General features: G+C 38.4%; 3 protein-coding genes across 6 annotated transcripts in view; all 3 read right to left on the reverse strand.

The window, feature by feature from the left end:
- The window catches only part of LOC134745123 (glycogen-binding subunit 76A), a 60,869-nt gene extending 46,329 nt beyond the window's left edge, over window positions 1-14,540 (reverse strand). Inside the window, exons 1-2 of one of the 2 annotated variants that reach the window (XM_063679088.1) lie at window positions 14,393-14,540; window positions 6,441-6,479 (exon numbers count right to left, since the gene is read on the reverse strand). In XM_063679088.1, coding sequence (XP_063535158.1) covers window positions 6,441-6,458 — 18 coding nt within the window. In that variant the 5' untranslated portion in view covers window positions 6,459-6,479; window positions 14,393-14,540. The remainder of the gene's footprint in view (window positions 1-6,440; window positions 6,480-14,392) is intronic. The other variant, XM_063679089.1, reaches the window with a different exon arrangement.
- Window positions 14,391-20,409, reverse strand: LOC134745149 (divergent protein kinase domain 1C). Of its 3 annotated transcripts, XM_063679127.1 has the most exons (4): window positions 20,055-20,409; window positions 19,237-19,435; window positions 18,697-18,817; window positions 14,391-14,485 (listed from the first exon to the last, which is right to left on the reverse strand). In XM_063679127.1, the coding sequence occupies exons 1-4, from the start codon at window positions 20,057-20,059 to the stop codon at window positions 14,439-14,441; spliced, it is 372 nt and encodes a 123-aa protein (XP_063535197.1). In that variant the 5' UTR covers window positions 20,060-20,409; the 3' UTR covers window positions 14,391-14,438. The 3 variants fall into 3 exon arrangements, with proteins under 3 accessions (XP_063535197.1, XP_063535196.1, XP_063535195.1); XM_063679126.1 differs by lacking the exon at window positions 14,391-14,485 and having other exon boundaries at window positions 17,582-18,817; window positions 20,062-20,382; XM_063679125.1 differs by lacking the exon at window positions 14,391-14,485 and having other exon boundaries at window positions 17,582-18,817; window positions 20,055-20,382.
- Window positions 20,410-22,712: 2,303 nt separating this feature from the next.
- On the reverse strand, window positions 22,713-25,950 carry LOC134745120 (SRSF protein kinase 2). Its single transcript, XM_063679082.1, has one exon. It carries the CDS (start codon window positions 25,821-25,823, stop codon window positions 23,895-23,897), a length of 1,929 nt encoding a protein of 642 aa, XP_063535152.1. The 5' UTR covers window positions 25,824-25,950; the 3' UTR covers window positions 22,713-23,894.
- Between the last annotated feature and the right edge of the window lie 726 nt (window positions 25,951-26,676).

Below are 26,676 nucleotides of genomic sequence, written 5' to 3' on the forward strand. Positions count from 1 at the left end.
AACAACGATAAAACATCAGTCGTGATCCACCAATCATCCATAAACACGGAATTGCGCGGATGCAACGTTTTTTTATCAAATTATATAAAGTCAAAACATATGGAATTTATAAATAAATAGAGAATTTTGGATAAGTAATCATGGGTTTATAAACGTATGAATAAAACCACAGTAAACGTAAAACTAAGTTGGAATTCCGCCCACATCTGGATCATTTTCCCTTCCTCACCCAGGGTATCAAATCATTATCAAATAACCAGAAGAGATGGACAGAAAAGATAACAGCAGACAGGCATACTTACAGAGCTACTATCGCATTTATGATATTATTTTGTAGTATGCCTTGTTCTTCGTTTGGTTAAATTATGTCACATTAATTTACAGTCACAATTAGTGCGTTGTACTTGTACGTACCGTTTACCGTATAATCAGGATACAAAACATTAAATAAAACGATATTATTAATAATAATCGTACCGTACCGTTTTGCTACTAAATCCATTGCATTTAATATTATTTGGTTAAATACTAACTGTAGGTAGGTATTAGACGTGTGCGCCGCGCCGGCGCGCCGCCGCCGCCGGGCTTTTTTGCCACGCCGCCGCCGATAAATGATCGGCGTCAAATCGGCGTGACCTTGAGTGTTGTTAATAAGCTATTCCAAGTTGGTATTTGAATTACAATATGGATTTTTTTGTCAGATATACGTCAATTATTAATTAAATAAAACAGAAGAGCCAGTTGCACAAACTGTTTCACACACCGATTAAAGTAACTGAGTAATCCTCAGTATTCAGCGTCAAGAAAGATGAGATAGCGATAGCTATATGAAGTAGGATTTTTTCTTGTTAATTGTGAATTCACATTGTCTCACATACGAAGGCAGAATCCTCAGTCATGACAAGACTTACTAGTTACGAGCAACGAAAACACAGTGGGCTCATGTACCATGGGACCTCAAGGTGGAAATTGAAAAGGAAAACTAATTGGCTAATATTGCGACCATCATCCTTGCTTATTTGCTTGCGTCTTAAACTGTATTTAAGTCCAGCAAAAATCTGAAAATATTGATGAGCGAATACTCTCTCGAGAGAGAGACAGAGTGGCAACACTGTAGATTCGCTTGCCCTACGGAAATGTGCAAGCTGTAAATGGGTGAAGCAACATTTTCTTGTCACTCGTTGCTATGGTTACAGTCACCTGGGTCACTGGGGCTTTCAATTAACCAAACGTTTTTGTAGCAGTTACTAGTTATAAACTTATAAGCCCTTTCCATAATGGGCCATCTAACAAGAATGAATGATAATATAATATGACTTAAAAGTTCTTGTAACAAACTGTGCTACTATTGTCGCCTGCCTGACGGGAATAACAATAGCAAATACATCGAAATGGCGGCTCTTCTGAAGAAATTTGAAGATAAAAAAGTAATGGTAGTAGACAGGGCAATTATTCTCCCAGTTACCGAAGCACTCGGCGATTTTGTATATCTTGGGTTGATAACCAGTGCCGGTGGTTGCACCGCCGAGATACGCCGCAGAACTGGCATGGCTAAGAGTGCTATGGCTAACCTCGAAAAGATCTGGAAGACAGAGGTATTCGACGTGCAAATAAAGTGCGCTTGCGTGCGTGCTCTCGTCTTTTCAATATTCCAATATGGTACCGAAACGTGGAGTCTCAAAAAGTGTGAAGTGGCAAAGGTTGGTGCTTTTAAGATGTGGTGTTGACGATGACTGCTGCTTACCTTGGACAGCTAGAAGAAAAAACCCGAGAGCTCAATATCGCCACTCTTCACAACATGCCATGGCCGAGCCCTTAGATTCCTCGGATATATCATGCGGTTTTCAATGTATGAAGTGGAGAAACACATGTATTTAGGCCGATGGCAAACGTGCTCGAGTTGGAGCATGTGTGAGAAGGTCGAACGCAATGAAGAGGTCGGCTTGCGGCAGTCTGCACTGTGCAGTCCACACGGCTTATGACCGCGCGAAATGGAGACAAATTACATGTGATCGCGTTCCTCAGCAATGAGAAAACGAGAAAGAAGATATGTCTCAGTAAGCCTGGTGCTTGTACGACAAGAAAACCGTTAAAAGGAAGCCATAGCAGTCCACTATGTCTAGCAAATTTCAAGGATTTTGGAGTTCTGTTTTGTTAAAGTCCGTCATTTTTAATACGATAAACCACGGAGATCATGAGAAAATGGAGAGTTACAGATCGGATCGTAGGTCATTGGGACCAGGTAACCCCTTAATCCAAGTTACTAGGGAAATTAAGTTATTATACCTATCCTATATTATTCATTTACAAATCGTATTTTACTCACAGCCTATTCAAAACTATACTTAGTTCACTGGAATCACTGGCCAGCAACCTGGATTGATCAAATTTTCAAGAAAAACAACAAATTAACGATTTTTCTTAAGAAATCTGAAAGTCAAGGTCACGCCGATTTCACGCCGAAAATACGCCGCCGCCGCCAATTTTTTGGCAAACGCCGCCGCTGATCATTTTTTAATCGGCGCACACGTCTAGTAGGTATATATTTTTCGCATTCTCAATCTTTGCTAGCAGGCTAGCACTGTCGTACTATATTAGGTACCTACTCGTAGTATGGTACCTCTCTTATAAAACCTTATAATTTATTAGTTATTATTAGGAGTGACTAAAACAAGTGAAACAAATCGTAACATTATTTAACATTTGTTAGTTGTTAATTATAGTACTAATATGTAACTAATTCTGAAATAAAGTTTATATTATTTCAGATTTATATTTAATTATGTTAATTCTTATTTCCGATTTTTATTAAATATTTTGTCCTCTTATAACGTTTAAAATATAGTTAGTTGCGTATGTGTTCTTATCACAACACATATTTACATCAATGCGAAAATAACTCTTTACCTTTTCACGGCCAAACTAATACACCTATTTTGTAAGCATGAATAAAGCTCTACGCTCTATCTACGCTCTCGAGAGGAGACCCACCCCTGCGGAAGGAAAGGGAGATGACAAATACCGAATCACACGCGGGCAGTCGCAGGCGCAGCGAGTTACAAATAAATGGACCTCATCTGACGCAAGTCAGCCCGTGATTAGTTAGAAGAAAGCGGGCCCGTATGTATGTATGCCCGGAGACATGACCAATTGTGACGGACGCTTCGATGTCACTTAGACAAATCCTAGATTCCCTCGCTTCGTCCCGCTCTCTGAGGATATTCCAATCCACTCCCTTTTTACTCAAAATAGCAGCATTATTTATCATCATCGTTTAGTTAATTTATAATAGTTTAATAAAATAAATGACATCGACGTACGCATCAAATATTATTTGACATTATTAACGCATAATTCAAACTAATTAGGTACACTTTGTGCTTCAACGACCTCTTTACATAATTGCTACACTACACTTAATAGTCAACGAACAATAAATAGCACTTAGCTAAATATATTGGTTCATTCACATTTGGCAGTGAACCTGGCTGATTGTCGTTCAATAATTGTTATTAACGTTTTGACCAGGAGCAAAAAGCATATATGTCACCACTTGTTAACTTCACAGGGATGCTGCGAGCGCTATACAAACAGATGAGCGCATAGTTGGCAGGTCATCCGCGTTGGCTGGTATTGCCAGGTAACCGCATTAGTGTTCACACGCCTATTTAGTTGTAGTTTCCTAGTTTATGTACAACTTCATTACCAGACGCCTCTGCATGATACTGTATGTAGACTACAGGAGAATATACCGAGTAGCATTAGCAAACATACATATTATGCGTCCGTTTCTAAAGTCTATCTTATGATATTAACAGCATCACACTCCTCTGATCCTGACCATACGTAGATCCTATATTTTTGAAATACCTAAGGTCTACGATGATATAAAAGACGCTCGAACATACTCGTATCCAACAGGCGCATCATGATCGCGCTTATGACGCATGGTATGACATAATATGACATGACACGACCACATACGACATAACATTTTTCAGACAGTGACATATGCTGTAACACGGATATATAATGAGTATGACTAAATAATGAGCTATAAGCGCGGCGATAATATCAATACCTGAAAAAGTATTGTGAATTGTCCAATGAGGTTAGAATTACCTTGATCTCTCTCTCTCTCTGGTGGTATCACAAATTCTTTGTAAAGAGATACAAATTTCGTTATTTTTTGTCGACATTTTATATTTAATATCCAAATAAAACAAACACGTGAAATCCGGTCTATAAACCGACATCATATGCTGATGTCAATGCGCTTACGCACGCAGTTGTAAAAATGCTAATGTTCTCATCGCATATTTAAAATCGCTTCACAAAAACCAATGTATGTAACCTCAAATTCCTTACAGTTCATTCGGATCGTAAGTTTAGAAACATATAGGAACGCCTGCAGAGATGCGCTCAGTCGGCCAAACGATGAGAATAACTACCCAGTTTGGAAACTATCCAAATCGCGAAATAAGAAAGCAAAGCTCCTTTGACTTGAAGAAAATGCCTAAAATTATTTACGGTCGTATTTTAACTTTTCCTTAACGCAAATAACCGAAAGGAACACGCGGCTACACAAACAAATAAACCTACTTTTTTATTTATACAAGCTTAGAAAATACTTAATATAGGTATACCTACGTATGTTACAAACTTTAAAAAACACAAAACTGTTAAAGAAGCAAACCTCAATAAAAGAAGTCAATACAGAAGAATGTTTACACAATAGGTAGACAAGTAGTGGTAGCCGTACGAGCCCAATTTCAAAGAAAAACCGCAAATCGATGTACATTTGTTTAGCCATTTGGCATACGCATACTAGAAATCAAAATACCTTACACTAAAGTAGGAATGGCGGAAAACTAGACATTATTGACTACACAGTGGACAATGGTTGACTGGTAGAGAATGCCTCAAGGCATTAAGTCCGCCTTTTGTACTTGTTCTTGTGCAGTAAAGTTTAAAATAAATAAATTATTTAGAAAGTACGTCCAGTCAAAGATTTATGCGGACGGAGTGGTCAATAGTTGTAATGTATAGAGTTAGACCAAGATAAGTCTGCAACGTTTTGATAGCACACGCAGTCCAAGTGTTCTTTTAAACGTCATAAAATTATGATGCATATACATACACACTTGCACTGCGTGTGCTACCAAAATCGTTGCAGACTTACCTCGGTCTAACTCTACCTAAGAGACAAGTTGTAATCCCTCAAATCCCAATAAGAACATAAAGCAAATAGGGAAAAAAATAAAAGCCACACTCGACAAACTACCAAAAATAGAGATTTTAAACTGGCTATCAGAATTTAGATTAGGTACATCAAGCGGGACAACAGATCTGGCGAAATTAACGGCGAATAAGCTTTACGAGAAAGCGATCAACAAATTCGACAAAGATAAATCGTTAGATAACAAAATCTGCGCATAACTTATGAAGAAAATGGAAAATGAGCTAAAGCAAACACTAGAACTATAAGATTATGAGTAAGAACTATAGAGAAATGACTGAATGTCGCACTATATATACAACAATATCTCGCACAACTAAGGGCGCAAAAATATACGCCACAATCTTGTGTAAAAAAATCGGGCCATGCTCAGTGTAGGTTTCGTAGTGACCATTCTGTCAAAATAAGCCAAACAGAGGGGGGGAGTAAGTATCATGAACATTACAACTATTACAAGCATAAGCAGCGCTTTGTACGTCTTTTTACTAAGAAGAGATTTTTTTTTTGCAATAACTCAAAAACGACTGGACCGATCATGTTCGCTATAGTTTTCATTGATTTTTTTCATATTTTTGGACCCATGGTTCAAAAGTTAGAAGGGGGGGGGGACACATTTTGTTTTTCTTTTGGAGCGATTATTTCCAAAAATATTAACTTTATCAAAAAACTGTTTTGGAGGCCCGTACGGCTACCATCAGTTTGGCACTGACATAAACGCCATAGAGAACGTAATTTACTTTCTACGCATCTCGCTCGTACTCGCATATTAGTGCGAGCGAGATGCATAGAAAGTAAATTACGTTCTCGATGGCGTTTATGTCAGTGCCAAACTGATGGTAGCCGTACTGTATTACTTTTGAAAAATCTATCCAACGATATCCCACACTATAAAAAAAATATAGTTCTTATTTTACCGTTCTGTCGCAATGCATAATTTATTTATCCATGCCAAATTACAGCTTTCTAGCACTAACGATGACAGAGCAAAGCCTCGGACAGACGAACATGGCTAAACTATAAGGATTTCTAGGTGACTACGAGACCCTAAAAAAAAACAAAATTATGTGTGATATTAATTTACGTTTCACTGTGCAAGAAGTTGACTCCTATTTTAAAATAGCTACAAGCACGCATTAGGCTAAATCAAAGGTAGAGAAGTTATATGGCATAGCGATAGTGAGAGCCGCGAAATTGGACCCACCTTGCACCAGAAAGGCATGCGCCGAGCCCCGGGCCGGACCTGCCGTGATAAGACAAACTGTGAATTACAATAGGCCTCCTTTAAATTATTTAATAATCTAGCGTATCTACGCTTGTACCGATTCAATCGAGTTAAGAATCTTAGACCCTAGGCGCCATCGTCCGTAAATGTGGTTACATAAGGACCAAACTTGAACTAAAGGAAGCAGTTTTTTTAACATGCAGATACGTCTGCGAGCGATACTCCAAATTTTATATTAAAGGAAAAAAATTTAAAGGAAGCAGCACAGGAGCAAGAGCCTCCTTGCTTATTTTATTAGCGTGAAGAGTAAATGTCAAGTTTAAGTTCAAATTTACGCCAATATGTGGTGGACAATTCAATGTGTACGGTACGGTCCCTATAAATAAGTACCTATAAGGTCATATGGGATTTTAAAAAGAAACAGTATAAATATTCCCTACAAGTGTTTTCCTCGCCCCAATGTATCTCTTACCCCATCTAACCTTATATTCATTATAGTCACGAATCGGTACAAGTTTTTAAGTGGCGTATATTTCTCGGAACAATTCATGAATATAGTATAACAAACCACACGAAAGCCATACACTGAGCAGACACACTCAAAACACTTATAGGATAACTGGGAGCATGAATCATCAAATTAAGATAAAGTGTTATCAGCAGTTAATCAAAGATAGCTATTACCTACCATTCATGCAAATATCTTTTCAGCATACCTAAATTATTCAAGTAGAAAGTATACCTACAATTTGGGAGAATCATTGGTGGATTACACGAATAATTTAATTCTAAAAGGTCTCCACCTTGTAAATAACCTGCTATTCAAGTACGAAGTACGAATTATTAACGTAATGAACTGCTTAATAACATAAGTGATAGATTTATTTCAGTTTATAAGTGATAGAGCGTGCGGAATGAGAAGAGTCTTGAAATGTATTATGGGATCCAATACATTCTACGACTCTTCTATTTCCGCACAGACTAGAACAGTTACTTACACACAAATGACATAAAAACACGTCTTATTGTTATTAGGTAGGTAATTAGTTACTTTAACTTGAATTAGAAGAAATATTACGATATCAATGAAATTGAAATTAAACTATTGTGAGACATATTTCAAAATATTTAGATCAGTACGGTACGAATCCGAAACATGTCGCCAAAAGCGACTAAAAATAATAGTGAATGAAACCGTACTGATCTAAATATTTATCAATGAAATTGTTAGACACCTATCACCTATTTAACACTACCTACCTGCCTCTCTGGCTGCGGTTTTTTTTCGTAAGGATCATTTCCCTACTAGTAAGTATATCATCCGAGCCCACAAATCTCATTCGATTCGACGCTACGGTAAACATGTACTTATATGTAGGTACATTTAATTAGGCTACAAACATACTTATATAGTTACCTTCATAAATAAAGACAAAGTAATAGTACTTGGATGATCTACATAACATCACAATCCTTTGGCTATGCTACACCTAGTCGGGAAAAAAGTAGAATGCTAATCTAAACAAGAAACATCTTTGTTCTACGAGTATAATATATAATCTATATGCTAGATAAAACCGCACTTAACGGCTTTACTGTCTTTGAACTGTTTAGAGCCAACTAATTAATTTTACCGAAGCTTTACGTATCTAAAGCACAGAATTAAGTAAGTAATTAATAGTGTTTAGGCCACTTGCACCATCCCACTAACCCGGGGTTAACCCGTTAAACCGTTAACCCAGTGTAAAATAGTACTGGTAACCATGGTAACTCCAGGTTTAACGGTTAACCCCGGGTTAGTGGGATGGTGCAAGTGGCCCTTAGTGTTGTCTAAGGCTAAACTTCTTTATAATGTATTATCAGACACAACAGCGCAGTTTAGGTATCCTTGAGAATACCCAGACAGTGAGACAGTTCAATGCACTTTAGTTAGACTGAAAAACATTAAGCCACCCGGTGCAATGAAAACTAAACGAAAAATTCATAGATATTCCGTGCTTTACAACGGAAATTCTATTTTCAAATTTCAAAAAAGATGTTAGTACACAGCGTCAAATACTTTGTAGCAACCGAAGTAGCCAAATAGTTCGGTACACCATATATTTGTTATGGTGAATGGTGTACCGAACTATTTGGCCACTTTGACTGCTACAAAATATTTGACGCTGAGTGTACCTACACTTATCTAATAGGGTTGCAAAACGTTGTATTCACCCCACTATGATGGCAAACAAGTCTACCGCCTATAGCTTACTCATGGGTATCACATGCGCGGTGCCGACTCTATAAATTTTAATTCCTCACAATGTCTAGCATCACCTAGTCGCGACTTTAATAACTACAAAAACCTTTGAATGCTTTTATCAGAGTAAACAGTCGCCTTGCCCATAATTCCTTCCTATAGACTGGGCCTGTAGGTACGTGTGCATGCATCGTGCTTAAAGCCATTGTTGGAATATTGTAATCAAAATATAATGATTTATTGTAATATTTCGCACGACTTATTGGACTTCCTGTGCCTTATTGTACAGTGCGTGTCTGCCCGTCAGACTATAATTTCTTTTTATTGGCATTAAATTGTCCATCGAGTGGCAACTGGACACCCACGCAGGACAAGAACTGGTTCCGAATTCCCATCACTTGCCCAAGTTTCCAATCGTTCGACTGAAGCAAACTGGAGGGCCCTACCGTGAAAATCGAAAATCGAAATTTGGTTAACTGCCTCTCTATCCCTCTTGCGTATTTGAGCGATCCGTATCTGAGGAGCTGTCTATTTTGTGAAATACTGGCTTAAGAGGAATGGAAATGAACGCTTCTCCATTCAAACGTCGCGTCATCCTCGTTTTCCTATTTGGATTAAAACATTACAGAGATACTATTACTTATTTTGTGACAGAGAGTTAGGAGCGAAAAACAAATTTCATACACATTTTTAAACGCTCCTAACTATATAAACTGAAATAGATGTCATATATTAAAGAAAAACATCGCTTCGTCACTTTTTCTTCACTTTTTTATATATAGTGGTGTGACTACTTAAAAACACAATTCAAAATATTTAATAAAATAATTTGATTTGTTCCCAAAGTAGTGCTCCTAACTTTTATAATAATTAAAAAATAAATCAAACTTCGTTGCTGTGGTTAAACACATCAAATTGTGTAAAAAATAATTTCTATAAAGTTACTACTTGTGTAAAAAACTTTTGTATGAAGAAGTGTTATTGAACGGTCGTCCAAGTTCGTCTTAAAGCGCTCGCTTCTCATCTTTAAGTAATTGGAATAACACTCCTGAAGAATTGCTCTCGAGGTCGATATTCAAACAAACCTCGTGTTGTCCTTTTCACGTCATAATTTTACAACCAGTGTAAGGAGGACAGGGCGATCAACTCAACTTTGACTTAAGAACTTTTAGGTGGTTGGTCTTTGAGCAATTGCTGCTTGCATTGCAGTCCTGTGATTGTAATTTATGAGTTTATAGGTTGCTTGTTTCTTTGATGTCACCATATATCTGTGTCTTTCCATTATCCTACATGTGCATAAGGACCCTTCTCCGATGGAAACGTTCCTTATGCACATGGAGCATAACGACCCTTCTCTGGTGGAAAGCCATATATTAAAACTATGCCTACAATATTTCTCAATAAAGGTGGTAGTCGGAAAGGACATTTACGAAGAAGTTCAAACCCATACAAATGTCCACCCTCTATTAAGTCGCCTCAGACTCAGATGTTTATTTTTGATCTTAGGCATAATAAGTTTTTGGAAAACATTTCATTTTCGGTACAAGCTTTTATCGCTGACTGTACTTTTCTTTCCCCATGTAAGTAACTAATACTCATCGAGACAATTCTAGAAACCCCAAACACAATTAGGTTTCGTTGTTTTATCACAGAGTGCCTACGGCCACCTCCTGTCTCCATCATCAGATCAGCTCGATGGTACCATAATATTGCATTGTCACCCGACTTACATGTGTATGCAAAATTTCAGCTTCATTGGAAGACGGGAAGTGGGTGAAATTTAACTTGCAAGATTTGACCCGTACATACATACTTACCTACATATACATAGGTACATCGCAAGCTAATAAAAAGCTTGTAAAAATACCTATCAAGATCGAGACAAACTGTCCCCGCCACTTGAAGCAAGAAATAGTAACAAATAACGACATTATTCCATTAGCATTTAACTATGAATGAGGTACACAGGTTACATGGGGCGACCGCTACACCTAATACCTATGTAAACAATATTTAATCCTTAGATAATCTACGTAAGACATAATATTATATACGTAATGTCTATATAATGTCTGTGTTTCCGATACCGATAAGATATCTAGGTAAATAGCTAGAGATAGCATATATGAATGTCCTAGTGCAGGTAATCCCCTTCGTTGCCAAAACATGTTATTGTCGTCAGCATTAGCAGGCCTCCTTCACTCGCTCAAAGCCACGCGCTATATGCCTACCGCTCGGCGTATCGTCGACGATATAATCGACAGAGGGCCGCCGAACGCCCGCCTGAGCGCTCGCACCACACGTTTCCCGCGCTTACGCTTCGAAATGCCGAAACCACGTAATTATTGTGCAGTAGATGGGTGTAAAAGTCAAAAAACAAAAGAAAATTTGTCGTTTTTTAGGGTTCCTTACCCAAAGGGTAAAAACGGCACCCTATTACCAAAGATAGATATAACTCCGTAATAGATGGATACAGTCTAAGGAAAAAACGTGCCTCGAAAATCAAGAAAATTTGATTCTCGTTCAGAGGGCGCTACTAGTTTTGGCCTACAGTCGTATAGATGGCGTTGACGGTTTCGTTTGTTGTTATTTAACAATTTTAACGCATATCAGTGAAAGAACATGGGTCAAAATAATAAAAATAATTAATGCAAATAAAAAAGATCATTTATCTATATTTAAATACATTCTATCGTATTTTTATAAATCTTCATTTTTAGTTTTAAAGTGTGTCGACAGATGGCAGTGAATTTACTGGGGTTACAAAATTTACTATGACAATACCGCTCTAGTATAAGTTACTCTATGCTATTACTAAGACTCCGCTGCCGCTGTCCGTCTGTCACCAGGCTGTATCTCATGAACCGTGATAGCTAGACAGTTGAAATTTTCACAGATGATGTATTTCTGTTGCCGCTATAACAACAAATACTAAAAAGTACGGAACCCTCGGTGGGCGAGTCCGACTCGCACTTGGCCGGTTTTTTCATTTCCGAGAGACGAAGAAAGGTGAGTAGTATTTTAAATCTATCTTTATGAATTTTGTCACTATTTATTTCTTTGAACATAAGTAGATAAATCGTAAATTAAGGAGTTTTTTGAGTCAGGTATTATGAGTGTTGTTTTTAAATATTTGATTGACTAATATAAAATATGGTTGATTCGCAACATTCGTTTTATTACAATAATAACATAAGTAACAGTACAACCCTAGCGCATTCTTACGATGACGCGTTGGCACGTGGCTCGCACGGCGAGCAAGGCAGTCTCGACTCTTTGTGCGCATACTTATGGTACATTTCTTCTCGTCCTGAGCAGCAGGTATTATTATTAAGATTTTGTAGGCTATTATAGAGTAGGTATTTTCGCTTTTGTATGGGAATGATGTATCTGTTACGTAGTAACTATTTATTAATCTGTGGCATTAGGGACTAATACTTATAAATAGGTATAAGGCCCACTTGCACCATCCCCCTAATCCGAGGTTAAGCGGTTAAACAGTTAACCCAGTGACAAATTGTACTGGTAACCATGGTAACTCCAGGTTTAACCGGTTAACCCGGGTTAGTGGGATGGTGCAAGTAGCGCTTAGTCGTTATCAAATTGGAAAAACCGGCCAAGTGCGAGTCGGACTCGCGCACAAAGGGTTCCGGTACCATTACGCAAAAAACGGCAAAAAAATCACGTTTGTTGTATGGGAGCCGGGAGCCCCACTTAAATATTTATTTTATTCTGTTTTTAGTATTTGTTGTAATAGCAGCAACAGCGATAGAAATACATTATCTGTGAAAATTTCAACTGTCTATAGCTATCACGGCGGTTCATGAGATACAGCCTGGTGACAGACGGATGGACGGACGGATGAACAGCGGAGTCTTATTAATAGGGTTCCGTTTTTACACTTTGGGTACGGAACCCTAAACAGTAGGTACAGTCAACATCAAAAGTAGCGGATCAAACAGTCCGTCAAAAGTATCTCTACCATTCTGTAACAGCTTTTTTAACAAAAAGGTTCTATATTTGTAGCAAAATTAAGACTGTAAAATATATACGTTTGAACGTGAATTTTAGAGATTTATATATATGTATTTGGAAAAGTTATCCAGGATGGCAGATACTTTTGGCGCGTTGTTTCATTCTCTGCCACTATTGATGCTGAGTGCTGACTGTATCCTCTATTTAATATTTTATTTAAGTGCTGAACTGTTTACCGTACCGTCCTACCGTACTATACAGGGTGCATGGAAAGAAAAAGAAGAATTTTAAACACGCACTCCTGAGGCCAAAACAAGCGTTATTAGTGGACCGCGAGCCAGGCGCAAATTTCGTCAGTCATCGCCTCCCGGGCGAAAACTCTTATAGCGGTTAACGGCTATGTATGATGAACCCTCGTGAACGTCAGCTGCCGCTCCGTTGGTGGGTTGAGGAATGGCAGCCACCGAAACACGTAACACGGTCTTTCCACAGCAATACAATCGGCTGACGATTTTGTTTATTCACAATAGCATCTAAACTATCATCTGACAAAGTATCAAGCGGGAGGCGATGACAAAAAAAAATTATAGACTTTTTTTGCTGCCATTCCTCAACCCACCAACGGAGCGGCAGCTGACGTTCACAAGGGTTCATCATACATAGCCGTTAACCACTATACGAGTTTTCGCCCGGGAGGCGATTGGTCATGGAAATCTGTTCCTGGCCTGCGGTCTATAGGTAGCTACCTAAATTATATGATAAAATTTTCTTCATGCTTATGTACATGTGACCTACTGATGTTTTGTTTATCAAAAAGTCACGTAAAATGTAAATGTATGTACCTACCTACCTATAGTAAAGCACTTTCTTTTAATAAGTTTCGCGAAGACAAGAATATCGCTTTGATATCTTTAAATGACTAGTAATACATGTAGGTATCTAGATAAGACCACATTTTCTACTGAATTATGATGAAAAAACGTTTGCGAAAAAATGACACCATTTTTAGGGTTCCGTACTCAAACGGTAAAAACGGGACCCTATTACTAAGACTCCGCTGTCCGTCTGTCTGTCTGTCACCAGGCTGTATCTCATGAAACGTGATAGCTAGACAGTTGAAATTTTCACAGATGACGTATTTCTGTTGCCGCTATAACAACAAATACTAAAAAGTACGGAACCCTCGGTCCGTCCGTGAGTCCGACTCGCACTTGGCCGGTTTTTAAAACTAGACCAAATGCAAACTTCGATCTTCAAAGGGCTTTTAATCGCTACATGTGATAAGTCTGGAAATCCTACATCATTAGGTATAGGTACCTGCGAGTACCTATCAAAACCTTGCGCAATACCATGCTAAAACGAAATAGGTAGGTACAGTAGGTACCTAGTAGTTACTCGGGTGAGATAGTACAGTACAGTGTCATTAAATATTACATTTATTACTTAATCAAAACTTACAAATCCATAACCTTACGTAACGTTACGTTAGTCAGTTACCGTTTGTTGAACTTGAGCCAAAGGTGAAGGTCAGACGTTAACCGTTATGTTATCAAAATAAGCCTTTTTAAAACCGGCTAGTTAAGTTACAATCGACCCTCTTCCACTTTACTCACAGGTATGTGCCACGAAACATTCGCAAACGTTTTTAATTCAGCACACGAAACATAAGTAAACAAGTTATAAAACATGCACGCATGTTTACGTGCGTGGGTACCTGTATTTCGCGCCGGTATCTTCAGAAACCCGTAGCCCCCGCTACGTCACACGCACATCACAACACCACGCGCCAGGCCCTCAAATCGCACGCCTGTAAACGCGAAAGAAAGCGAAGTTAGTCTACTTTCTACGTGTATTTTTGTCAACATGTGCGGCGTAACGGCGTACGCCGTCGACTGGCGGTGGCGAGAAAGGACGACGGAAGGTCGGCCGCAGCGTCGCGCATGCGTCGCGGCGCCCAAATACCGCCAACCTAAATTAATTCTGACCTCTGGTAAACTTTCGGCAGTCACATCGGTTTGTTGTGGTCGAAATAATTCCTAATATGCGTATCAGCTCATAAGATGTAATGTAGGTACCTAAAATGACTAAAGTATTACGAAGTACGCTTTCACAGCTGACACAATTCATATCAGATAAATGGGGAAAGATCACACGATAATCACGACATGGCATCTTATACCTATTTATTTTAAGAAATAGGTACAGTAGGAGCTCGCTATCCGGACCGGCCAAATAAAACTCGATTTTTGTATGGTATTAAAATTAAAATCACTGCTAGTGTCAAAGAGTGAAGAAAAGTGGAATCCCGAGCGTTGCGAAGGTTTTAAGGCACGATGTACAAAATTATTCACCACACCAACGCGAGTAAAATAAGAACTGTAGAACAATATAAATCAAATCCGAATGAACGCTATTAAATATTTATTGTTCAAGATCATTCACTTACTTACAACTCAATCCCACCAGCCAACCCGCTGAATAAACTTATAATTTGCATCTAATTAGTTTACCACTCTCGTAGATAAAATGCAAGTTTCTCATCAGTTTTTGAAGAATAAATAAAGCTTTTACGAGATGGTGTGTTGAAAAATATCATGACTATCAAAGTGGTTTCGAGCCAAGTCCCATCTTTACCATAAAATAAAATATAGCGAACGTTTTTGTGGTGAAGACAGTTGGTTCAATGCAACCGAGTGGCATTGGAAAATCATGGATTGAAGTATATATCACTTATACCACTTATGGAATATTATATCACTTATCGTTGTCACGCAAGGTGGGAACCTATATCTACGACTACATCGTAGGCTCTCGCAAGTCAGTGGATGATTAAAGTTGGTAGGAACTTAGTTCGCATAATTGGGTATATTTAAAGGCGCATTTTTTATGCAACTTTTCGTTTTAAAGTTAAGGACACAAGCTTGTTCGTCTATCCAACAGGCAGAAAAAACATTATAACAGACTTGAAGCCGCACGCACACACGGAATAAAAAAATATACCTACACACAATTTTGAATTCAACCTGTTTCTCTTTACCCAGGGTTGGGTACGAGCCTGTTCGTGAGTTTGTAAAACAGAATTATAAAAGGGATCGACTGATGTGATTTAGTTTCTCTCTTCGATAAGAGATTTCTGATAGCCCAGCAATGATTCTTGGATAAATTTTAATTCACAGATGGCGCTGTAGTACTTTCCTAGATCCCTGAAGCATTTGTATGTTTTTGTATTTAGATAGAACCTTATCTAATTTAATAAATGTTACAATTAAATAGTACATTTTACAACTAGTGTGAAAAGACATTTCACACGTGTTGTAAACGACGTTTTTTAATACAATTGCGAAAAAATAATAAATTAATATATCATTAGTAGAATCATACCACCAAACCAAACCAAAACCAAAAGTACCTATACAGCTAAGAATGCTAAGATACGCGAGCTGCCGCAGCCCGCGATACCTTCATACTCGTGCGCGCCCCGGCCGCGGCCGCCGCGGGCCCGGCGCGGGTTGGTCAACGACACCTCCTCATAACTCATGAGGCCCTGGTACCTGCTCCGCGCTAAATTCAATTTTAACTGCGTTTCGAAAGTATAGTTTGGAACTAAAAAGTAAAAAGCACTAGTTCGAGAAATTGAGCTTCTCACACGCTACGCAGCCACAAAAGTACCACTTTTTGAGCAACTGTATTAAAAAATCCTTTTACAGTACATATGGTGCTACTTTTTCGCACTAGTGCGGGAATGAGCACTTTTCGTGCATATGTCGAAAGTTTAAATGGCCATATGTACTGTAAAACGTTGTACGATACACGTGCGAAAAGGTAATTCGCAACTCGTATCGATTTAAAACACTCCCTGCGGTCGTGTTTTAATTTATCGCCACTCGTTTCGAATTTCCTCTTTTCCGCACTTGTATCGTAAATAACTATTACATCCTAAAAGACCTATGAGATCCATGAAAATTATGTTGAATTGTTTAAATCAAACCTTAATTTCATATTTTACATTTTAAACCTTGGTTTATTTTATTATCGTATATTGTGTTGTGTCTACTAAACAGCCAGCGAGTAAACAGCTATTTGGTCGCCTATTAACATTTGTAGGATCTCGGAAAAAAACAAACCAAATAACTTATCCATTTTGCCCATTGGACATTTATTTAAATAATACAGGTACATTATATTGTGTTTTGACTAGAACTTACATCTAAAATGTCCCTAAAACAGAATGATATGACTGTAACTAGATTTTGGAAATGCCTAAGTAAATATTTAAAATTATTGTGCCCTAATTCATTAATCTAAGTAAGACTAGAACTACTGATCATAGTTTTTACTGGTTACGTTGGGATTTTAGGAAAACAAGGAAGTAAATTAACTGTGTTAACCTCTAGAAAACAGTGTTCACGTACATCAATATATTACTTACATGATATTAAACTATGTTACTTCGTTAAATAGTTGATAAGTTTTTTACTGGAGATAAACACTATTAGTATTAGATCTCTGGTAAGTGAGTATTTTTATCTACATTTAAATAGTGCAGAATGTATATTCTATTAAAAGATACCTACCTAAAGCTCACGCACGAGGTCCGAGGAAGCGAAAATTTCTCCGCTCTTGCCATCACACTAGTCTATTCGCACTAGATATGGATATGGTATGGGCGCAGTGTCCCGATTCTACGGACATCGTGCGCGATTTCTTTTAAGACGAATACAATTAGTTGAATGTTTTATTATGTAAGAAAGAACTATTGTTGGCAATCTGGTTAATTTTATAGATGTACGTACAGGAAACATTGAATTAGAATTGACTAGATGTGACCACCTTTTTAAATCTCATTTAAAGGCACATGAGAAACTTTTTTATTTTATTTTTACTACTTAGGTTGGTATGCTAAACTAATGAATTCTAAAACCTAACTATCACAATTTGGTGCAACTTTATTGTCACTCCAAGTTTTGCTAGACTGCTTGCTAATACAGTTAAAAACTACTTAAACAATAAGTAACTTTAAAAATTGTGACTACAAAATGTTAACACCTACATATCTAAGGTAATTATTTATCACAGTGCATTTAATTTTTTTTTAAGATAAAGATAAATGAGAGAGCAGTTTGTGGAGTCTGTTCCTAATTTCTTTTGAAGCTGGTGCTCTTGGTGTGCCTGATTCAACGTCAGGGTTAGCGCAGAGCTCCAGCACGTCGATAAGGACACGAGGAGACCGCGGGCCGACCAGCAGCCCTGGCACCATCACCCGACCAGACAACACCCAGCCCAAAAATATCTTCTCACACACAATCTGCAGGTTATTGTTAGCCACCCCATGTTGACATTTAAACGTCATCAGGTTACAAAATGATCGGCAGTCTTTAAAATCACAATCACTGTGCTGCTTGCAATCTGACCCATCAGCTGTAAGCTTGTTTGTTACACTAAGAGGGTGAACAGAGTCGAGATCTAGGTATTTGATTTTCTTGAAATCATTTGTCACTCCAAAATGGTCCATCTTTATATCACAGATATGAAGCGGCTCTGGCAGACCATGATCTAAACGCGACAAGAAATCTAGTATCATCACCGATAGCTTGACTCTCTTCACCCACTCGCTCTTACTATCATAAAGTGTTATTAGATGCCAGTACCTTGATATTGTATTCAATTTCTGGACAGCATACAGCGAGCCACACGATCCCTCTAAGTGAGGGAAAATATCAAATTGTTCATACAGCAATAAAGCAAGATACTCATTGTCTTGCAATAAATTCCATACATTTTCCATTTCAATTTCCCTATGATGATGATTCAATGAATAATTAATGTGTGACATTCTCTTAGCATCAATATTGTTTAAGAAAATATTAAATTTAAGTTTTACATTTGTTATAATCATATTAGTAAAATCTATGTCGGAAGGATAAATCTTTTTAGTTGAGTTGTCTAGCCAGTGCAGAACTTCATGGTTTGATATTTTTCTAGGTAACTTAAACACCACACTGTGGCTGCCGTGGATACCTGAGAACACTGCCTCCTTGCTGGTGTGGAAATTGTGACAGGAGATGGAGGATATCCCGTCGGGATTACAAAGTTCATCACAAAGGTTTCCAATGGAGGTTCCACTGTGGTAATCAGAACACTGAAATGGAATGTACATGTTTGGGTTAATAAGAGCCACCTGCACCATCCCACTAACCCAGGGTTAAGCGGTTAAACCATTAACCCAGTGTCAAATTGTACTGGTAACCATGGTAACTCCAGGTTTAACCGGTTAATCCCGGGTTAGTGGAATGGTGCAAGTGGCCCTTATAAATGTATATATCTGGGTTTATAATACAAAAAAGCTTGGCTAACAAAATTTAAATCCAACAAGTTTCAATTACAATGGCTGAAGTTAAAATAATTATTTATTCTTTATTAAATATAAATAAAAAGTGGGCTACAAAATAGAATTCACCCCTACACTAGACCAGGCCTGTTTGTTGAAATGGGTGTGAATATTGTTTGTTATGTTCAGCTTTCGCTAGCCAGACTTTAGTTTTTGAAATAAATACTTACAATATTTTTTACATATTTTTCTGGCTGAATATTAGAGCATGTGAAGCTCCATTTCAATAAAATGGTTAATAGTGTAAAACTTGTAAATGATCCAAAACCAACAAGAATTAGGCGTCTTTTAACAAACTTATACAGCTGGGCTAAAATCCAAACCCACAGATGACACAAATTGTTCATTATGAAGTGGAAATCCAGAAACCTGAAAGAAATAAGATAATCACATTACATTAAAAAATAAATACAATAAATTCATTAATATCTTGAGCATATAAATCATAGAAAGTTTGGCAACATATCTAAGCAATTTTATTATATTCCTAGCTTAATAACGACCCATTCCTGGCAAATTTATTTTCTAAATAATTGTTTTTAATTTATTGAATGTTTTTAATCTATTGTTTTGAATTAAACGAAACTGACATATGATTGTAATTTAATCATTTTGAATTCCTAAGAATTTACCATGTGTAATTTTAAGTGCAATTGTATATTGCGAGATAAATAAATCATATCATATCATAGACTATGGGCCTTTCCAAAGAGAATATAACCACTATGTTTTTCCTTTAAACAAACTAAAATAGAGGCTTAATAGCGATTGAAGTCATATTATAATAATAGTGCTTGAATCATATTCAGAACTGGGAAGGAGTAACAACAGTGTCTTTTTTATTTAGGCATATTTACAGTCAAGGATACGCCGAGAAGATGTGGAATTATCTCGTATTCGTATGACTTGACACTTGATTTTCTGTGTTAATGTTTTCTTGTCAGAAGTTTTGAATACAAGTTATTAAAGATTACACGTCAGTACATACCACATACTTTCTTAGTCTTTTCTTATTGGATGCATTTTGAAAACAAACTCCCCATTGGCAAAATCTGCACACCGCAATGCAGTAGGCAATTGCGTTTAACGTCAATTTGTTGTTTCAAACTCCAATGAAGTTTTACTAAAAGGACTGTTGGGTACACGATTTTTAATTCAAAGAAAAAACACAAATACAACGATAAATAAAGGAAAACCGGGGGATTTCTCTAATCTCGTCTTTTCTCCCGTTTCCAGCCCGGCAATTATCATTTATTAAATTTTCAGTTTTTTTTTTGTTATAATGGATTTTCAAAGTTAGTTACGTACTTACGTAGTGTCAAAACGAGCATCTGTCAGAACAGAAGGATGTCAAAAATAAAGGCTGTAATACACCATGGCACCACACCAAGGTCATTGTCATTGTCATGCGTTATGCATGCGTTAGAGGGAGCAAGTGATATTGCTATCTCATTCCACCACATAGCTGCGTCCCTTAGACCATAGATTAATATATGTTATTACTGTAATAGATAAGAAACTCGGATATTTCACGTTCACGTCTCTACTAGTGCTGCCCCTAGCGGTCCGGCTCTCAACTAATGAGACTGTATATGCCATTTGACCACTGTGTACAGTGTGTACTGACTGTACTGAGGGCCTACCGGTAACCACGTTCGACGTGTTGCCTCTCTGTCGCACTTGTAAATTCGTACTTAAGTGTAACAGGGAGGCAGGTAAGTGTAAAAGTCGTATGTCTCGTGTCATAGTAAACCGCTCTTTAGCTTAGCCCATGCTTAAGGGCTTATTACAATTTAGGTACTAAATTTAGTGACTAACAAGAGGGACGCCGTTATACCTGAGACGCGATAAGAGATACATCCTATCGTTTCTCACGTATAGCGGCGTCCCTCTTGTTAGTCACTAAATTAGGATAGTGTAATAAGCTCTTTAGCCTTTAGCTTAGGACAAAGAGCATATAATTAAGCTTAGGATTTAGGATTAGGACAGCTATTGTTCCCATTCCTAGTATCCCAACTATCCCTATCAATATGATAAAAGCGAAAGTAAATCTACCTGTTACGTCTTCACGCTTAAAGCGCTGAACCGATTCGGATGAAATTTGGTAGTCCCGGGCCTGGGAAAAGACATAGGATAGTAATTACATTACATAAATACGAAAATCATCCCAGGAGTGGAACTTATCATGCATGTGGGATATAGGAAATACATACCTCTACGCATACAAATAAAACTAGTATTGTAATAAATGCTAAGTAAAACCTGTCTGTCTGCCTGTTACCTCTTCACGCTTAAACGATTTCGATGAAATTTGGTAAGGGCGTATTGGAGTTGGAGAGTCAAGAAAGTTAGTTTTTATCACGGAAATCAATCTAGGCAGACGAAGTCGCTGCAGAAGCTAGTTTACAATGTAGGAATAGGTATACTTACGACAAGAAACGACGAATTTATCAAAAACATAATTGAAGGGAGAGTTGAGGCAAGGAGACGGAGGGGGAGACCAAGGAGAACGTACATAGATCAAGTAAAGGAAAAACAACGTCGTGTAGTATCAGGCTGTCAAGAAGGCAGAGGACCGACACACATGGAAATCGCTCCACCGACAAGAGTCTAACTCTTAAATATATGATTATGACTTAGAAAACTAGTTCTTCATAGCATTTCGCCCGTGCCAATACCTATAAGTGTAGACAGACACCTTACATACTGTAAGCTATCCGAGTAACCTTCACATAAAATGTGTGGGAATGATATTAGAATTGAATAGGAATCAGATATATACAGCTGTAGACAATATACCACAATGAAACCACAGTATACTCGTATCTACATCTGTATAACACGGCATACATAGGTAAGCTCTCTGGGTGCGTAGTTCGACTTTACAATAACGTTTCCTGCTACACCTTGGAAAAATGTTCAGGCATGTTATCCTTGCCCCACGACGCAACCAGTGTAAACGTGATCTTTGTACAAATAGATGTTACGAAGATAGAGGTCAAGTTATATTAGGAACATTCAATCAAGATGAAAATTAATGTTTTGTGAAGATACAGGTTACTTGCGCATATACGTCACGTCAAACTCTTTATATTACAAGATTTACAAGCTTTTTATTAACTTGTAATGTACCTATGTACATCCTATGTATATATAGTTGGTCAAACCAAATTGTCAGTAAATAAGAACAAAAAAAACTAAACTCATCCTTTTCTTTTGGGTACTAGTATAAGACAAAGATAGTATGATTCTCTCTGTCTATGTTTGAAATGAGACAGTCCTTTGACAAATGTAATTTTTGCCAAAAACTTTCGTGGCACGTGTAAAAGGTACAAAAAAAATGCAGCCTCAGGGAAACGGGTCGATGCTTTAATTTAATCTTATATAAGTAAACCTCTACTACTGCATTACTTAGATCCGTTTTCCTGAGAACTACACAAAGTTATTACTGTGCATCAGGTACACTCAGCAAAATGGAACCCCGGGTTACCACATGGAACCATGTCAAATTGATAAATATTAAGAGATTATTTATTTTTGATTTCAATTGCAGCATCAATGCAGTTCCTTGATAGCCCAGCCCTGCGTTACATTTGACTGACCATACAAAATAACAATGTTAATAAACCTACATTAAAACTCATAATAACAAGCTCGTTTTGACATTTTATTTATGTAAATTCGCAGATATAATTAATACAAATGGTCATGTAAATTGGGATCTGATAAATAATAACTAAGCTGGATCAGAGGACACCATATTATACATCCTCCCGAATATCTGCACTCCAGCCAATATTCAATTTAGATGACTCGTCAAAATATAAAAAAGGCAGTCTCGGAGGTGTGACATTACAAATACTGTCTTATTCCCTAAAGTTTATATTATGAGATTTCTATTGTGATAGTGATAAAACACAAACTTAGACTATTACGTGAACATACTACCTGACAGGCTACAGCAGGGGTTCCCAACCTTTTTTGCGTTAGGCTCCCATTGGTGAAAGCCTGTTTCTATATGTTAAGAGAGCGGTCGGCAACCTTTTAGCAGCCAAGGGCCACATAGTAATTAAGGAGGTCGGCGCGGCCGCATTTTGTTAATATTTATGACTATCAGACATTGTCGTTTGTCAATATTACATACAAAATAACCAGGGCGGCTCGTGGGCCTCAAGTGAGAGGTTCGCGTGCGGCCCGCGGGCCGCCTGTTGCCGACCACTGCTGCACTGTGCTAAGGCATCTTATACTCAATTAGGTTCAGGTTAGGAACTCCTGCGCTACAGTATGCATGCATGACTTCACATTACACTCCTCAATTTCTAGGTGGATTTAGGTGCTGAACTATGTCAACTAATAAATTGCTAAGATTTATGAGACAAAACCTATATTGTCTACATGTCATACATCACAATTTTTCCTAAAGCTATCTGTTATGTACAGTTTGGGTAATTCAAATAATTACATTAAATAATGCCAATGAGTTTGTTCAGACATGTCACCACTAATAAGTAGCCTGTATTACATACACAGCCACTCGTAGGGGACTTGTGTCTCAGCATTATCCCAATAGATGGATACAATTTTGTTTTACAAATTAAGGATCGCTATTAAACAATGAAGTTACAAATTAAATTATTCACAAACAAATCTATAAATAAACTTTGATATTAAAACACTGAATACTTGTAAGTCAACACTACTGATTTAATGAATGCTCAAGCATTCACTCGAGTAACAGAGAGCGAGCAAAATGAGTGTATACAATGAAGTTATACAACAAAATACCAAAGAAACAAAAAGTATGCACTCTGGCATATTATGATCTGGGCTATGTATACACTTTCTTGGCCCTCCTCTTTGCTGGTTTATCAGTCTGCGACAGCTCTTCTGTGTTTGTAGTAGAGTTAACAGATGACTCTTTCTCTTTCTTTTCCTTCTTTTCTTTCTGCTCTGAATTTGCTATTTTCAGCCAAGGGTGTTGAAGGCACTCATATGCAGTGGCGCGCCGATTTGGATCAAAATCCAACATGGGCTTTAAAAAGTCAGCAAACTCCTCTGCATCAGTGTGACTCCATTCATACTTCTCTGTGAGGACAGACACTAGACCCCATGGCTTCAGACCTGTTATATTCCTCAGCTCACCTTTCTTATTGAAGAATACTTTAGAATACTTCCCAGAAGCAGCAATACGCTTAGGAATGTCTCCGAGCAACTCAATGATGTGTGCCAGATGGTCTTCATCTCTGCTGTAGCCATCGCCCGAATGAGGCTCAAATAAATAGTCTCCAGTTGCCAGTTCAAAGGCCATACAGGCAGTGCTCCAAATATCTGCGGATGTTCCATACCCTGCACTAAGCAGTACTTCAAGGGAGCGATATTGCCGAGTTTGAATATCTTCTGTGAAATGTCGGTGAACCCAGCAAGCATTTCCAAGATCAGCAATCTTGACTTCCAGATCACATATCTCAAAGGCTGGGTCAGGTTGTTTTTCCAAAGACTTGCCCTTCGTGGACTCTGAATTAAATGAAGGAGGAGTATCAGTCATGTCTCCTTCCGACATTGGGGTGCCAACATCATCGCCACAACCATGTGTCTTACTTCTCACCTGCACTGCATCAGCATCAGTATCAAATGCCTCATCATCTACTTTTTCATAGTCATTGCAGCCGTTCAGGTTAGCTTCATTTAAGTTAGAGTCAGTTTCAGAGCGGGTTGTCTCTATGACACTAGCTTCCTCAGGTGTCTGGGGTGAATCATCATTATCCTGAGACATTGGTGCTGATTCACTGACTTCAACCTTTTTCTGCTCTTCAATCTCTTCTATTTGCTCCATTTGTTTCTTGAGCAGCATGGACTGGCGCTTAGCCTTCTTTTTTAATTTCTTCTTTTTATTCCTACTCATTTTACCCGTCACTACTTGTTCTTGGAATTCCTTTGGCGCAGTGCTTATCAGTGAGTGAGGCAATCTCAAGCCCAAGGTATGTAGCTCAGTAGCTTCAGCTGCTAGCTTGCGAATGTATGTCTCATCCACACACACTAACACATTTTCAGGCTTTATATCTGTATGAATTATCTTGCACTTAGTATGGAGGTAATCCAAGCCTTCTAGCACTTGGCGTATAATTGTCTTCACATTATCTCGAGGGATGCCTCTATAATTAGACTTCAGGATAAGCTTCAGTAAGTGGTGGCCTAGGACCTCGAACACCATACACACATGGGTGCCATTGACTCCAGTGATCTTGAAGTCGTTGAGCAGCTGTACGGTCTTGTTCCGCTTAGGATCCGAGGGATCGCTATCGCGAACGGACTTTAATATTTTAATTTCGTCTAGGGCAGTTTCTGTAAAGTGGGGCGCGGATTTCACAACTTTTAACGCTACAAACCGTTTGTCGAAAAGATCCCAACAGAGCCATACCGTCGAGAAGTGGCCCCAGCCCAATTTTCTTGTAACGTGGTAGCGGTTAAGAAACAAGTCTCCGATTTTGACAGGATGGTATCCACCCTTGCAGTAGTCGGCGCTGTCCTCCTGCTCCTCGTCGTCGCTGTCGTACTGCTCGTCCTCGTCCTCCTCGATCGTCTCGTTGGAAGAGCTGTGCGTGGGCTCCAGTCGATTCTGATTCTGGTTCCGCAACCCGTTTCCTTGTCCTCCACCACCGTGCTCTTCCTCGCGATTTTTCTTTTTTCCTAATTTATGCCGCTTCTTTTTCGCCTGAATGGCGAGTACCCTTCTATTTACATCTGATTTAGAACTCATTTAGTAAATTAAAACACTTTCGATAACGCCCGATAAATATAAAATTTATCTTTTCATCTCAATCTTTTTGTTTGAGTATGGCGGCCGGTCGTAGAACAAAATGCGCTCGAACACGAAACCCATTCAATGTTGCTATATAATTTCGTGATAAGTTCAACAAGAACTCTTCTATTTCCTTAGGGCGTATCTTTCCAAAAGCGTGTCATCTGATTGGTTAATTACAAAAAGCGAACCAATGCTATCGGTGTACACAATTTAAAGTACGCTCGAGAACATAGACATAGTATATACAAGTAGTTATAGACGCGCCACCGAGCGACCTGGGTTAAAGCTCGCTCCAGACTACGCGGCGTGAAGCCGCGAACGCGAGTGTGGAGTCGATTTCGCTGACTAGCAAACTAGACTCCACTCACCGCAATGGGGTTGGCAACTGTCAAAGGTTTGCAGAGATGGCGCCATCATAGCTTGCCCCGTTTTCTATGAGATTTGGCTTAAAAGGCAGGTCATTAAAAAAACAAAAAATTGACACAATTCTAGGGTTTGACAGGGCAAGCTATGCTGGCGCCATCTGCTAATTATTTCGACCGGCCAACCCCATTCGCGCACGAGTGTGGAGCGGGCTCGACATCGGATAACTTATTCTGTGACATCGGGCCCGAGGACCTACCGCTTAGACCTACCGCGAACCACGTTCGACGTGTTGCCTCATGTCACACTTACGTAAAGCCTGAGCAGTAATTGACATTGTCAAGAGGGCGCTGTTTATTCTCATGTATATGGTGATAGTTCTGCATAGTATGATTAGTATGAAAAAATTAGTTCCAATGAAATTCCGCAACATGGCGCGTGATCA

The sequence above is a fragment of the Cydia strobilella genome, chromosome 11 (genome assembly GCF_947568885.1).
Source record: "Cydia strobilella chromosome 11, ilCydStro3.1, whole genome shotgun sequence".
Taxonomy (NCBI): Eukaryota; Metazoa; Arthropoda; class Insecta; order Lepidoptera; family Tortricidae; genus Cydia; species Cydia strobilella.